This window comes from Doryrhamphus excisus, chromosome 1 (assembly GCF_030265055.1).
Source record: "Doryrhamphus excisus isolate RoL2022-K1 chromosome 1, RoL_Dexc_1.0, whole genome shotgun sequence".
NCBI classification, from domain to species: Eukaryota; Metazoa; Chordata; class Actinopteri; order Syngnathiformes; family Syngnathidae; genus Doryrhamphus; species Doryrhamphus excisus.
This window is the reverse complement of record NC_080466.1, coordinates 27,569,728-27,585,747: the sequence shown is the minus strand read 5'-3', so window position 1 is coordinate 27,585,747 and position 16,020 is coordinate 27,569,728. Positions and strand designations below refer to the sequence as shown.

The 16,020-nt window shown below is 41.0% G+C and overlaps 2 protein-coding genes across 2 annotated transcripts in view; one reads left to right on the top strand and one right to left on the bottom strand.

The window, feature by feature from the left end:
* mia3 (MIA SH3 domain ER export factor 3) overlaps positions 1–16,020 on the bottom strand; it is a 140,238-nt gene that overhangs the window by 42,753 nt on the left and 81,465 nt on the right. The gene's annotated exons all lie outside the window — the stretch shown is intronic.
* On the top strand, positions 24–10,100 carry dusp10 (dual specificity phosphatase 10). Its single transcript, XM_058080886.1, has 4 exons — positions 24–395; positions 1,042–1,856; positions 7,152–7,520; positions 9,482–10,100. Exons 2-4 carry the CDS (start codon positions 1,088–1,090, stop codon positions 9,745–9,747), a joined length of 1,404 nt encoding a protein of 467 aa, XP_057936869.1. The 5' UTR covers positions 24–395; positions 1,042–1,087; the 3' UTR covers positions 9,748–10,100.

Here is a 16,020-nt window from a genome sequence, read left to right as displayed (position 1 = left end):
ACATCATTGCTGCCTCGTACTTGCGGCTGAAGGCAGTTGAAGCCGCGGTTTGGCAGCGACACTCCCACCCTTTCCTTCTCCTCCTCCACTGGCTCAGAACCAGACGCCCCGGTTAAAAATCCCTCCCACGGCAGGGCGGGGACGTCACTGTACTCAAAAAGATCACGTTTAATATTCATGAAGTCGCGAATTGGCTCCCACTCGCGTCAGTCAGTCCCCGCTGAGCGACTTCTGTAGGCTGGCTGACTTCCTTTAATATTATTTCTGGGCAACACGGGTAAAAGTATCAAAAAAAAATGTTGCCGATCCACTGTACGTGTACCGACTGAATGGAGGCACCCCCGACACCCAGCGGAGATCGTACATTACCGGGGCAAAGACAGCAACACACACCGGTAAGCAGAAATTCAAGGCAAGTTTGGTAATTAGAAGTTGTTGCAAAGAATACACGGGGCGCATTCAAGACCGTTACAATTTTTAAACGCGTTGAATAATCAATGCAACATTGTGTATATTTCTTTTTTTTTTCATTCCGAACGCCGCATTTTATTCAAAGCACGTCCTAATGCCGGCTTTTTTTCAATGAATTTGCCCATGAATGATTGCTGTGTGCTGGAGGATGCATGCATGCATGCATGCATGGTTGGAGTCCTTACATAACATGCGCTTAAAACGCTTACATTATAAGGAACTGCCGTCCATCTTTATGACTCTCCACTTGTGAGGGAGATAAAACTGCAGTGATGCAGTATTTTGCTTTTTTTTTTTATCTCTGCCGGTAAAAAGCTTTGACTAGACATTTAAAACAACAACATTGCAGTAGCAGGAGGCTGATAATTACTAATTACCTTGAAGTGACTCACTTTAAAAAGGCTGTTCATTAATAATGTGATTAGTGTGGTGGGTGTTGTCACCTCAGATGTTTGGCTTCAGCAGATGTTATGCACGTTGATCAAACAGAAGACTGTTTATTCACACTTTTTTTCATCTCGCTGCGACGCGCAATTCTTTCAACAATATCAAATATTTGTCTTGTGTCAGAGCGGCGTGTTGAGTTCTCCGTAAACGTCCAGCCCTCGGCCTCCCCATGCCTCCATCTCCTCTCGACGACAGAATTGTGGTGGCGCTGCCAAGGCCGATCCGACCTCAGGAACTCCAACTGCGACTGGACACCAGCTACCTGGACTCCATCGCTTCCACCAGCAGCGACGAGACGGTCATCAGCACCACCGTGGTGAAAATCCGGGCGACGGCTAATCTTGTGACGTATATGCCCTCATCCAAGGGCTCCACGCGCTCCTTGTCGTGTGGATGCAGCAGTGCCAGCTGCTGCTCGGTCACCACCTACGAGAAGGACAGCCCGAGCCTGAACCACGGTCAGGTGAGCGCCAGCAGCCCCAACCTCAGCTATGCCACTCCACCTATGCTCGGTAACCACGAAGCATTAAGCGCTACCACCAGCCTCGCCCCGGGCGCCGCCACTGTGAGAGTCATCCACCCCAATGAGCTGGCAAAGCGCATGACCTGCTGCCCTATGGGTCACCCCGTCGGGCCGGTGCCGGTCATCATCGACTGCCGGGCCTTCACGGAATACAACAAGAGTCACATTCGGGGCGCCGTGCACATCAACTGCTCCGACAAGATCAGCCGGCGGAGGCTGCAGCAGGGAAAAATCACCGTGCTGGACCTCATTTCCTGCCGCGAGGGCAAGGACTCATTTAAGGGCATCTTCTCCAAAGATATCGTGGTCTACGACGACAGCACCGCCGACCCGAACAGACTGGGGCCCTCGCAGCCTCTCCACGTGGTCCTGGAGTCGCTGAGGAGGGAGGGCAAGGACCCCATTATTCTCAAAGGTGAGTGGATCCATCATGGGATGGCGATACAAACGCGCGATAGGCTGGAAATGGCAGCATATAAAAGGGATAGAAAGTGCAATTTCATGGGCTTTAGTTTGACTCTGGAGGCACTAAATCATTGTAGACGTCTGGGAGCTGGGGGGGGGGGGCGGGGGGGGGCTTTAGTGGCGATATAAACCCTCATGAAGCCGTTTAGATGTTGCATAATAGCATGCAGTGTTTGTAGAAAGGGCCTGTTAAACTTTGACCTTTATTGTTTTGCTCAGCTGACCTGGCCTGTCAGCTCTGTGATTGTGGTTTAAATCACGCACACTGCAGCATAAAACACCTGACGTTGTGTATTATATTAGCTTCTATATGATTGTTAACATAAATATAGAGTACAGTGCCGGATGGAAGCAGCAGCTGTTAGTTAGTTAAGGCCGTGTGTTGAGAGGCTGCCATGTTTTCCGTCATTTGCGTGTGTATATGTGTGTGTGTGTGTTTGGCTGGAGCAGTGTGTTGGGTTGAAGAGGGAGGGGGGGGTTGTGAGTGGTCTCCGAACACCCCTGAATCACTGTCTGCTTGTGTGAAGGCTGAGATTCAAACATTCGTACCGATGCTGTTAAGCATTATTATTCCACATAGCGTTGTGCCACGTCTCAGCGCATAAGAACAAAATGTGCTGCTTGTGCAGGACGGGTGATTTATTGCATTTCTCAGTCCAAATGCGTATTGGAAGGAACCTCCACGGTTGAATGCATTTGTGAATGCTGCGAGTTGTCCAATTTTTACTTTGGAAATTATAGAAAAACATTCCAAACTCTGGTTAGCATAAACAAATCTGACAGCTGTGGCTGTAGGCAACCTCCTACAAGATGGCAGTAGGTTTATGTTTATGACGTCCAATTTTTACTTTGGAATGTTTTTCTATAATTTCCAAACTTTGGCTATCATAAAAACATCTGACAGCTGTGGCTGTAGGCAACCTCCTACACGATGGCAGTAGGTTTATGTTTATGGCGTCCAATTCTTACTTTGGAATTTATAGAAAAACATTCCAAACTCTGGCTATCATAAAAACATCTGACAGCTGTGGCTGTAGGCAACCTCCTACACGATGGCAGTAGGTTTATGTTTATGACGTCCAATTTTTACTTTGGAATGTTTTTCTATAATTTCCAAACTCTGGCTATCATAAAAACATCTGACAGCTGTGGCTGTAGGCAACCTTCTACAAGATGGCAGTAGGTTTATGTTTATGACGTCCAATTTTTACTTTGGAAATTATAGAAAAATATTCCAAACTCTGGCTATCATAAATACAGCTGTGGCTGTAGGCAACCTCCTACAAGATGGCAGTAGGTTTATGTTTATGACGTCCAATTTTTACTTTGAAAATTATAGAAAAACATTCCAAACTCTGATTAGCATAAAAAACATCTGACAGCTGTGGCTGTAGGCAACCTCCTACAAGATGGCAGTAGGTTTATGTTTATGACTTCCAATTTTTACTTTGGAAATTATAGAAAAACATTCCAAACTCTGGTTAGCATAAAAACATTTGACAGCTGTGGCTGTGCCAGTAGTTTTATGTACACATCGTACCGCTGTCACAACATGTGTTGTGCAATACTGTGGATCTCAGTATGTTCATAATTTAGCATTTGCAACCCTGTAAATTTGCAGATTTTTGATCAAAATATTATTTCATTTGTGGTTAAAACACCATTTTGGTACGTAGATATGTCCAAAATGAGGCCATTTATTGGTCGAAAAGCCATCTTGTTTGGCCTACATTGGTGAAGCTCGATCTGCAAAGGGAGCAGTCGGATGCAAACTTCAATTTGCTTGAGGTGTTTTTTTATACGCAGTGAACCGGCTTCTTATTTACACACTTAGCCATGTGGAACATGCAGTGTAACTGTACCACATGGACTATGCGGTTATACAAATATATGCTGCAATACACACGCAAAACAATACTACTTCATACCTGTAACAGGAAGTTACCCAGCATGCCTTGCGGATTATTCATTCATTCATTCATTCATTCATTCTCTACCGCTTATCCTGGAGCCTATCCCAGCTGTCTTCAGTTGAGAGGCGAGGTACACCCTGGACTGGTGGCCAGCCAATCACAGGGCACATATAGACAAACAACCATTCACACTCACATTCATACCTATGGACAATTTGGAGTCGTCAATTAACCTAGCATGTTTTCTTTTAAATGTGGGAGGAAACCGGAGTACCCGGAGACAAAACATGCAAACTCCACACAAAGATGGCCGAGAGTGTGATTGAACCCGGGTCTCCTAGCTGTGAGGCCAGCGTATAAATGTTCTATAATTATTATTATAATATATGTGTATAAAACAGTATTGTTTTGCACGCGTGTGTGTATAAAGTCATGAAACCAAACGCTTCCCTCACTCACGGTGCAACCAAAAATAACAACAAGTCACACACATGGAACACAAAAACCCGCAAGGCATGCTGGGAAGCTTACACTCATGCTTCCCCAACAGGAAGGGTTTTTGTGTGCCACATGTGTTATCGGGTGTGTTATTTTTGGTTGCACCGTGAGCAAGGGAGGCGTATGGTTTGATGACATCCTGTTTTGTTTGTGTTCGAGTGTCAAAATAAACATTTTTGTTGATAATAGCAGTGATATGCTACGGTAAATTTTACATAGTCGCATATTTAATCCCATAATTTTGTCCTCAGTCATGCACTGCTTTCTTTGGCCACACTCAATTCAACCAAATAACATTCTGGTTGACCCATTTTTGACCTCGCCTCCAACTATTTCAATATTCCCTATTAAAAGACCCCGTCTAGGGCATAGGACCCTCGGCCGCCTCCATTTCTGACATGCACTTTTCTCCGAGGCCAAAGAGCTCCGTCGAACATTCGCTGTCCAAATCGCAGAGATGAGATGACGATTCAGACGGGGATGAAATAATACCGGCTCTCTCGTGATGAACATATTTGCTATGTTGTTGGAAATGAAATACAGGACAGAAGCAAAAAGATCTTCCTATACATATACATGCTTAATTAAATTGAATTTAAATTTTTAATAAAAAATTAAATTAAATTAAATTAAATTATTCATTTTCTACCGTTTTTTCCTCACGAGGGTTGAGGGGGTGCTGGAGCCTATCCCAGCTGTCTTTGGGCGAGAGGTGGGGTACACCCTGGACTGCCAATCACAGGGCACATATAGACAAACAACCATTCACACTCACATTCATACCTATGGACAATTTGGAGTCACCAATTAACCTAGCATGTTTTTGGAATGTGGGAGGAAACCGGAGTACCCGGAGAAAACCCACGCATGCACGGGGGGGAACATGCAAACTCCACACAGAGATGGCAGAGGGTGGAATTGAACCCTGGTCTCCTAGCTGTGAGGTCTGCGCGCTAACCACTCGACCGCCGTGCCGCCCTAAATTAAATTAAATTAAATTAAATTAAATTAAATTAAATTAAATTAAATTAAATTAAATTAAATTAAATTAAATTAAATTAAATTAAATTAAATTAAATTAAATTAAATTAAATTAAAATCAAACCACTGCAATTTTTGTTTTTGTTCAAAATATCAACATTGTGATGTATTGTTGTCCTACTCTCCAATGGCACAATATGACAGCATGAAATTGATAGTAAATATATTGTACTGCGACGGTTAGAATCTCTAATCCGTCTAACATGGGAAGCTGTGCAATGACCTCACATTGGATCGTGACCAATATGTGCACTGACAATGTGTGTGTGTGTGTGTTTGTGGGCGGGGGCAGCTGATGTCCACAACGCAACAGCATTAGAGGCGACAGGTGCAAAGCAGTTATTTAGAGGTCAAAAGTTTATTGCAAGCCATAAAAAAAAACTATATACGGCGCCATAAAATAAACTGTAAACTGTTGATGCATTCACACTTGTGGGAAATTGTTCTTCTAATTCCGTTATTTAAACAAGACACGGTGGACTTCTGCCAAGGTCACACAATAATGCCGTCTAGCTTAGCAGTTAGCGTAATGCTGCATTCGAGACAGCTGGAAAAATGCATCGGAGCTCCGCTTAAAGTAGCAAAGAATGACAAAAGTACATTTGATAATAGCTCATCAGGGATCATATTAATGGCCAAATCACAGATGACACGAAGGAAGAAGTGAGAGAGGATGGAGGAGTGTAGCGTGCAGAAGGTTTCAAATACACATAAAAGAACCTTTTTTGTGTTGTTTATGTAGGTATAGTTGTTTTGACATTTGAGCTCTGTCACGAACGCTAAAAATATGTGTCCGGGTGAAAGTTATGCTTGAAATGTATGTTTTTACAAAAAGCTGTTTTTCTCCTTTTAGTCGGTAACCGATATTTTCCTGAAACATACTTATGTTCTACTGCTGATTACGAAGAACGGAAAATCTATCTTTTCACAAAAAGCAGTTTTTCTCCCTTTTATTCGGCAACCAATATTTTCCTGAAACATACTTATGTTCTACTGCTGATTATTAAGAACGGAAAATGTATCTTTTCACAAAAAGCTGTTTTTCTCCTTTTAGTCGGTAACCGATATTTTCCTGAAACATACTTATGTTCTACTGCTGATTACTAAGAACAGAAAATGTATCTTTTCAAAAAAAGCTGTTTTTCACCCTTTAGTCGGTAACCGATATTTTCCTGAAACATACTTATGTTCTAGTGCTGATTACTAAGAACGGAAAATGTATCTTTTCACAAAAAGCTGTTTTTCCCCCTTTAGTCGGTAACCGATATTTCCCAGAAACATACTTATGTTCTACTGCTGATTACTAAGAACGGAAAATTTATCTTTTCACAAAAAGCTGTTTTTCTCCCTTTAGTCGGTAACCGATATTTTCCTGAAACATACTTATGTTCTACTGCTGATTACTAAGAACGGAAAATGTATCTTTTCACAAAAAGCCGTTTTCCTCCTTTAGTCTGCAACTGATATTTTCCTGAAACATATTATGTTCTACTGCCGATTACTAAGAATGGAATGTTCTACTGTCTATTACTAAGAACGTAAAATGTATCTTTTCACAAAACACTGTTTTTCTCCCTTTAGTCGGTAACCAATATTTTCCTGAAACATACTTATGTTCTACTGCTGATTACTAAGAACGGAAAATCTTTGTTTTGGTTGGTTCCATGTGTATATAGCCAAGACCTGTACTGAAGGGCTTGTCTTTAAAAAGAGATTGAACGAGTCAATAGCGTAACGAACGCGTCTCCGAACTTTTGACTGGCATCGCTCATTTCATCGCTTGGTGTTTGCAGGAGGCCTTAGCTGCTTCAGGCAGAGCCACGAGAACCTGTGTGAACACTCGCTGCATCTTCACGAAGGCTTGGACATGGGCGCAACTGCCGGCCTCTCGGGGGCGCTACCTCACACCCTGCCCTCCACCCCGGATATAGAGAACGCAGACGTGACGCCCGTGTTGCCCTTCCTCTATTTGGGTAACGAGCACGATGCTCAGGACATCAACTTGCTGCAGAGCCTGAACGTGGGCTTCATCCTCAACGTGACCACCCATCTGCCGCTCTACCACTACGACACGGGCATGTTCATCTACAAGCGCCTGCCTGCCACCGACAGCAACAAGCAGAACCTTCGCCAGTACTTTGAGGAGGCTTTCGAATTCATTGGTAGGACGACAAACACACATCGACATAACGCTAAGACATTTAACGAACCACATTATCTGTTCACTTGTATTTCATTGGCTGATTGTGTCACATGGGTGGAGCTACCATGCATGCAGATGATCTGTGTATTTTCTGCGTGTTTACTGTGATTATCCTGTGAAAGTGTCAAAAGATTTGAGTGTTAAGAGATGGAGCCTATCCCAGCTGACTTCGGGCGAGAGGCAGGGGCCAAGCGCCAGCCAATCACAGCGCACATAAAAGCACGGAATTAATTTCAATTAGGGATGTCCGATAATCGGCACATAAAAATGCCATATCGGTTGATATCGATATCTGATTTTTTTCCCCGATCATGATAACCGACACACACGTGTTCATCCCACTACAGGAGATATGTTATGTTGCACATATCGGTATCGGAAAAACAGAATTAATTTCAATTAGCAATTAGGGATGTCCGATAATCGGCACATAAAAATGCCATATCGGTTGATATCAATATCTGATTTTTTTCCCGATCATGAAAACCGACACACACATGTTCATCCCACCACAGGAGATATGTCATGTTGCACATATCGGTATCGGAAAAACAGAATTAATTTCAATTAGGGATGTCCCATAATCGGCACATAAAAATGCCATATCGGCATTTCCCGATCATGAAAACCGACACACACGTGTTCATCCCACTACAGGAGATATGTCATGTTGCACATATCGGTATCGGAAAAACAGAATTAATTTCAATTAGGGATGTCCGATAATCGGCACATAAAAATGCCATATCGGTTGATATCGATATCTGATTTTTTTTCCGATCATGAAAACCGACACACGCGTGTTCATCCCACCACAGGAGATATGTCATGTTGCACATATCGGTATCGGAAAAACAGAATTCATTTCAATTAGGGATGTCCGATAATCGGCACATAAAAATGCCATATCGGTTGATATCGATATCTGATTTTTTTTCCCGATCATGATAACCGACACACACGTGTTCATCCCACTACAGGAGATATGTTATGTTGCACATATCGGTATCGGAAAAACAGAATTAATTTTAATTAGCAATTAGGGATCCCGCCCTCGGCCATCTCTGTGTGGAGTTTGCATGTTCTCCCCGTGCATGCGTGGGTTTTCTCCGGGTACTCCGGTTTCCTCCCACATTCCAAAAACATGCTAGGTTAATTGGCCACTCCAAATTGTCCATAGGTATGAATGCGAGTGTGAATGGTTGTTTGTCTATATGTGCCCTGTGATTGGCTGGCGACCAGTCCAGGGTGTACCCCGTCTCTCGCCCGAAGACAGCTGGGATAGGCTCCAGCACCCCCGCGACCCTCGTGAGGAAAAAGCGGTAGAAAATGAATGAATGAATTAGGGATGTCCGATAATCGGCACATAAAAATGCCATATCGGTTGATATCAATATCTGATTTTTTTCCCGATCATGAAAACCGACACACACGTGTTCATCCCACCACAGGAGATATGTCATGTTGCACATATCGGTATCGGAAAAAAATAATTTCAATTCGGGATGTCCGATAATCGGCACATAAAAATGCCATATCGGCATTTCCCGATCATGAAAATCGACACACACGTGTTCATCCCACTACAGGAGATATGTCATGTTGCACATATCGGTATCGGAAAAACAGAATTCATTTCAATGGGGGATGTCCGATAATCGGCACATAAAAATGCCTTATCGGTTGATATCAATATCTGATTTTTTTTCCAGATCACACGTGTGTTCATCCCACCACAGGAGATATGTCGTGTTGCACATTTCGGTATCGGAAAAACACTTTTACAAAAACTTCCATATGGCAAAATATTCAAACCCATTCTCAATACAAGCATATGCAATGTACTATGCGATGAATATGAAAATAAACGCCTATTTTCTGTGTGTTTACTGTGATTAAAAATATGTTGCTATGTTTCAGAGGAAGCACACCAAGCTGGTATGGGCCTTCTCATCCACTGTCAGGCCGGCGTGTCCCGCTCAGCCACCATCGTCATCGCCTACTTGATGAAGCACACCTGGATGACCATGACGGACGCCTACAAGTTTGTGAAAACCAGGAGGCCCATCATCTCCCCGAACCTCAACTTCATGGGTCAGCTGCTGGAGTTCGAGGAGGACCTCAACAACGGAATAACGCCACGGATCCTCACGCCAAAGCTCACGGGTGTGGAGACCATCGTCTGAAACCGCTCACACTCAGTTTGGAATGTGAGTTAAGTTGCTATTTTTTTTTTCTTGAATCTCATCTCGGACTCTCTGGAGTGCCAAAAGCTGCGTGGGTCAGCACTGATGAGAAATGCCAAAAAAATCCCTTCTGTTTGGACCTGGCCTGCGTCCCGGAGGAGGAGTGGGGATGAGTTGGAGATGTTGAGACAGACAGACGGAGAATGTGCTTGGAGGAGTTCCATTCGGGACTGCGGAGGAGCGGGTGTGTGGATAGAAGAAGATGACGGGAGAAACTCCGCTTTGCGCTGTGGCACACGTGTTAGCAGGCAGGGACTGGCCGAACCAAAAAAAAAAATAAACAGTTGAAGACATGTCTGGTGTGTTAATGTTCTATTTTTATACAAGGGGTGACCATTACAAGCCCACAATGGCTTACTGTGCAATAATTTCAACATGGAATGCAACCTTGATCTTAAGTGTATATATTGCTAATGATTAAGAAACATTTCCAGCTGAATATTGCTGTATTGTAATTAATACTGTTAGCTTTGGTCCATTATTATTATTATTATTATTATTATTATTATTATTATTATTAGGGATGGGCTTGACCACATTTCCACGATCAAGTAAAAAGAAAACAGGAATTTCTGAATGTTCTGAACTCCTGTTTTCATGCCAGTGTTGTACTGAGCAAGAACACCCAACAGGTTTCCCAACCTTTACTGAGCCGAGGTAGCAAAAAGAATTGATCTTTTTTTGGTTTGTGCGACATTATGTCATGTTTTTAAAACTTTATTTAAACAGCAAAAGATTTTTCTTGATTAGAATGATTTTTTTTTAAAGATAACTACACTGTACAGCTAATATGTCACTATACAGATGAACGGAGGTGTTTATCATGCTCAAGCAAGTAGCTTTTTCACAAAATGTGCGTTAATGTGTCGATATATATATTTTTTTGTCGACTCCATGCATGTATGGAGATGTTTTAACACAGAAATGTGTGTTTTTGAAACTATTTATGTCATTTGGTCCTAATAGAGTGAATCAACAGCGCCTCCGCTGGTCACAGTGGGGTAGTGCACTCCATTTTGTTTCTATTTCTTAATACAACACAAATAAACAATTACTTAGATGTAAAAATTCAACAACAAATTGTAAATTATTACGCCCATCCCTAATAGTTATTAGCATGGATGACTTAGTAAATGAGTTTTTTGCTAAAACCAAGAGAACCACAAAGAAAAAAGCACTGAAATAATCAGTGACCATAACAAAACAGGGCTATTTGTGATTTTTAAATGGAAAATAATCATTTCACTGCTTGCTTTTTTTTTGTCTTTTTTTGTTATTTGTGCCAGCTCTATTGTAACAAGTGTGTGTGTGTGTGTGTGTGGCCAAATACTACGTCTTCTGTGAACGCTCTTAGCTGTGGTAATAAATAATAATACACGGTAGCAGAGGTGAGATGCAGCCTCCAGCTCTGAAAGGTTGCCGTCCGGCGTGACCTTTTTAAACTCTCGTTCCCGTTGACACTGAGCTTACAGGCGAGCGAGCATTTTTGCCTTGTGTAAGTGCAAGGTGTTGTTGCTATCACGTGCTGTTTCTCTAGTGCCTCTTTCAATGCCTTAACGCTCATGTCGCCATCACCGGGCCTGTGCGCGGTGACATCACGCGCACTTGAATGCAGACCACGATGAAGTTGTGTTCCATACGTTAACGTACATATGCTAACATGAATTCAGTAGAACCTCTTCGTGAGAATCGGGGTGGATTTTGTACAAAAAGTTGTGTAATGAGTTGGGGTTACTTTAAAAACGTACTAAGTAGTTTTGACGTGCATAATTCCCTGAACTGCAAAAATAACACTTTTTTTCAATATTTTTTTTTAAACAACAACAAAAAAAAAAACAGTCATTGATCTTAATTATTAATACGCTAGCCCACATTTATAGGGGAATGGGTCTTATCCTGTGAAAGTGGCAAAAGATTTGAGTGTTAAGAGATGGAGCCTATCCCAGCTAACTTTGGGCGAGAGGCAGGGACTGAGCGCCAGCCAATCACAGCGCACATAAAAGGATGTCCGATAATCGGCACATAAAAATGCCGTATCGGTTGATATCAATATCTGATTTTTTTCCCGATCATGAAAACCAACACACACGCGTTCATCCCACCACAAGAGATATGTCATGTTGCACATATCGGTATAACAGAATTAATTTCAATTAGGGATGTCCGATAATCGGCACATAAAAATGCCATATCGGTTGATATCAATATCTGATTTTTTTCCCGATCATAAAAACCGTCAACACACATGTTCATCCCACCGCAGGAAATATGTCATGTTGCTCATATCGGTATCGGAAAAACAGAATTAATTTCAATTAGGGATGTCCGATAATCGGCACATAAAAATGCCATATCGGTTGATATCAATATCTGATTTTTTTTCCCAATCATGAAAACTGACACACGTGTTCATCCCACCACAAGAGATATGTCATGTTGCACATATCGGTATCAGAAAAACAGAATTAATTTCAATTAGGGATGTCCGATAATCGGCACATAAAAATGCCATATCGGTTGATATCTGATTTTTTTCCCGATCATGAAAACCGACATACGCGTGTTCATCCCACCACAGGAGATATGTCGTGTTGCACATTTCGGTATCGCAAAAACACTTTTACAAAAACTTCCATATGTCAAAATATTCAAACCCATTCTCAATACAAGCATATGCAATGCACTATACAATGAATATGAAAATAAACACCTAAAATGAGAGTTTGCTTACATTGAGCACAAAAAAATCCCAACTGCATGTCCAAATGTGACCTAAACTAATCATCCCATTAATTAATTAATCAAATTAAATCAGCAAAACAGACTTTAATGATGCTTTAATGAGGCTTTTAATTAGTCTCAGGTGACTGGGCTGTGTCCAACCTGTTTGGCAACAAATGGATTACATGTTGATGTTGAAAGTGTCACATGTCAAAAATACTTTTTTACTGTACTGGGTACATATTTGAATATTAATAACAGCTACAACCCTGCACTGCTAAATGTTTCTGGAAAATAAGTGCATGTTCTCCTAATCCAGGTAATCTCCATGTTAGGTTCAATGGAGTCTCTAAATTGCCCCTTGGTGTGAATGGTTGTCTATATGTGTCCTGCGATTGGCTGGCGACCAGTCCAAGGGGTACCCCGCCTCTCAAACCCTGCCCAAACTCAACTGGGATAGGCTCCAGCGACACAGAAAATGAATGGATAGGTCTTATCATATTGGATTGGTTTTAGCCTTTTTTTACAAAAGTCTCAAAGATGTGCAAATCCAAGTCAAGTCAAAACAAGACGATTCGATTCCAAGTCCAAAATCATTAGCTTGAAATTTTCAAGTTCTTACAAGTCATAAGCGCTGTTCGATGTTTACCACAATTAAATTCCATTTCAACAATGTAACAATTGAGTGCTGACCAATCAGGATTTAGTTGGTTTTTTTTTGCAAAACAGTACACCAACAAATGAAGTTGTTCAAAAACTATTTTACCGAAGGAACTTGGTGTTTTTCCGAGTATTTTCAAGTCATCACACAAAAATCTGAGTCAGGTCCAGAGTCATTAATGCCAAAGTCCAAGTTGAGTTGCAGGTCTTTGATGATATTGTCAAGTCAAGTCGAAGTCATCAAAATTTTCGCCGTCTGAAATTTGGAGACACTTTCTTACTTTCTCCAGATGTGACAGCAGGAAGTGTTTACTTAATTTGCGTGACTATAACATATAATATTTATCATATTTTGTACCCAAATTTTTCTTTTGCCACTTTTGCCGTGTCATTTCCGACCAGAAAATACCCATTTAACTAAAAAATTCAACTTTTTATTGTCACTTTCTTACTTTCTCCAGATGTGACAGCAGGAAGTGTGTACTTAATTTTGGTGACTATAACATATAATATGTATAATATTTTGAACACAAATTTGTCTTTTGCCACCTTTACAATGTCATTTCCGACCAGAAAATACCCATTCAACTAAAAAAAATCAACTTTTTATTGTCACGTTGTCGTTTGAATAGTTCCCGCAGTAATCTATGTCGCCGCGGGTTATTTGAGGGGGGAGGGAATTACCATAATTTCCAGAAAATTTCCAAATGTAAATGTTGCCAGGTATTAGTCAGGGACTAAAAATCATTTTGGGCTTGACTGTGAAACAACAAACTGAGCTCCATTATGGACGATTAATTAACTAAATAAGTTTAAAAACAAGTTTACCAAACTCAAACTGCTGCATCTGAATATGCATTTTACTTTCTGTTACAGAACTGGAAATTATTCTATATATAGACTTTTCATATGTAGGGATTTATCTTTCTTTGACGTTTGCATGGAAATAAAGACATATTGTATTCATGCTGCAATCAAACCGGGACAATACTAATTAAAGCGTTTCAGAACGTCAGAGTTCACTCAGTGAACCGCATCACTCATGCAGTCCCATTTCATGATGCAATCAAACCGGGACAATACTAATTAAAGTGCTTCAGAATGTCAGATTTCACTCAGTGAACCGTAGCTCCCCAGTGACAGCAGCACTCATGCAGCCCCATTTCATTATATTCTCTAAACCGGGACAATACTAATTAAAGTGCTTCAGAACGTCAGATTTCACTCAGCGAACCGCAGCTCCCCAGTGACGGCAGCACTCATGCAGCCCCATTTCATGATGCAGTCAAAATTATTGCAATATTATACAAAAACTGCATTTTGAAGGAAAGTAAATCATACATAAACTGGTGCGTACTAACACAGAAGTTGACTGTATCATTGTTAATTGACTCGACTTATGCGTAACATTCGTTTGTTGCTTTGTGATTTGTGACTGTGAAACAACAAACTGAGCTCCATTATGGACGATTAATTAACTAAATAAGTTTAAAAACAAGTTTACCAAACTCAAACTGCTGCATCTGAATATGCATTTTACTTTCTGTTACAGAACTGGAAATTATTCTATATATAGACTTTTCATATGTAGGGATTTATCTTTCTTTGACGTTTGCATGGAAATAAAGACATATTGTAGCCACAAACAGGGATAACATTAACATTAACCCTTGCTAAAAAAAAAATGCAAAAATCATGTCAATAAGGTCCTTTTTCCTTGGTGGAAATCCATGCTATGCAAATAAAAAGGTCATTTTGAGGACGTTTCTGCAACTCTGAAGCATGAATGACAGTTTGCAACCTAAGTGTGGATGATGTTTTATAAAAATGTAACAAAAAAAAAAAAGTGCGCTAACGTGTCCTCACATGTATCATTGTGTCTTTTGGTGTCAACCGGTGCTGTGATGTAAGTAACCATTTGGCACGTTTGTAGCTTCTTGCATTTATATTCAGCAATTTAAAAAAAAAGAAAAAAAATACAAACAACAAAAGGAGCTTGCCATCTGAGCCAATGTTATTTACAAATGTATGTTTTCTTTGCTGGCTTTTTTTTTTCATATGCACTGATCTATTTGATGAACAATGTAAACAGTGTACTGTAAATTGCTTGAAGAAAGAAGCATGCTAGTTGCTCCTGGTGTGTGTGAAGGACTCTTGCAGTCGTTCTGGTGCTGTCTGTTTGTTTGTTTGTCCCACAGCCTTTTTAAAACGACGACATGGCTCCATTTGTTTTATTTGTTTATCGCGTTCCTACGATATATTTGATGTCTTGAGTCTCTGATCTGGGCTCAGAGGCTCCATCGGAATGGGCTTTATTTCTTTGTGTTTCTTATCAGTATAAGTATATACAATAATATGTGAATATATATATATATTTTCTTTGTATGCGTACAGTATATCATGACTATTTTTGCACTGACCTATGGACAGATGGATTTATTTTTCTCCACAAAAGGGTGCTAATATAATGGAGGCCTTTTCTCCCTCACCTTTTTTTGCATGACTTGCTCAAAATTCAACCGGTCTGGCATCTGTCCTTGTTGTCCTCTACTCCTCCTCCTCTTCCTCCTCCAAACTGGTACCACTCAAGCACTGTAATTTTGTAATCTCTTGTAAGCTTTGAAAATAAACATGGAGGCCTCATGTTCGGTGATGTGGACGTCTATTTTTCCAATATAAAAGTCAAGGATCAAGAATGACATCACATTCCCTGAACAGCATCCTTTCACGGCAGCCTTTTTGGGATGACATTCCCAAAACAGACGATCATGGCCTCCGAAATACAGTAAAGTATCTCACAAACTTCATTTCAGCAATTATATTCTCTAAACC

Coding starts and splice junctions, on each gene's coding strand:
- dusp10 (XM_058080886.1), top strand. CDS start 1,088: ATGCCTCCATCTCCTCTCGACGACAGAATTGTGGTGGCGCTGCCAAGG. Junction 1,857..7,151: donor GGACCCCATTATTCTCAAAG/GTGAGTGGATCC, acceptor TGGTGTTTGCAG/GAGGCCTTAGCTGCTTCAGG. Junction 7,521..9,481: donor GGAGGCTTTCGAATTCATTG/GTAGGACGACAA, acceptor GCTATGTTTCAG/AGGAAGCACACCAAGCTGGT.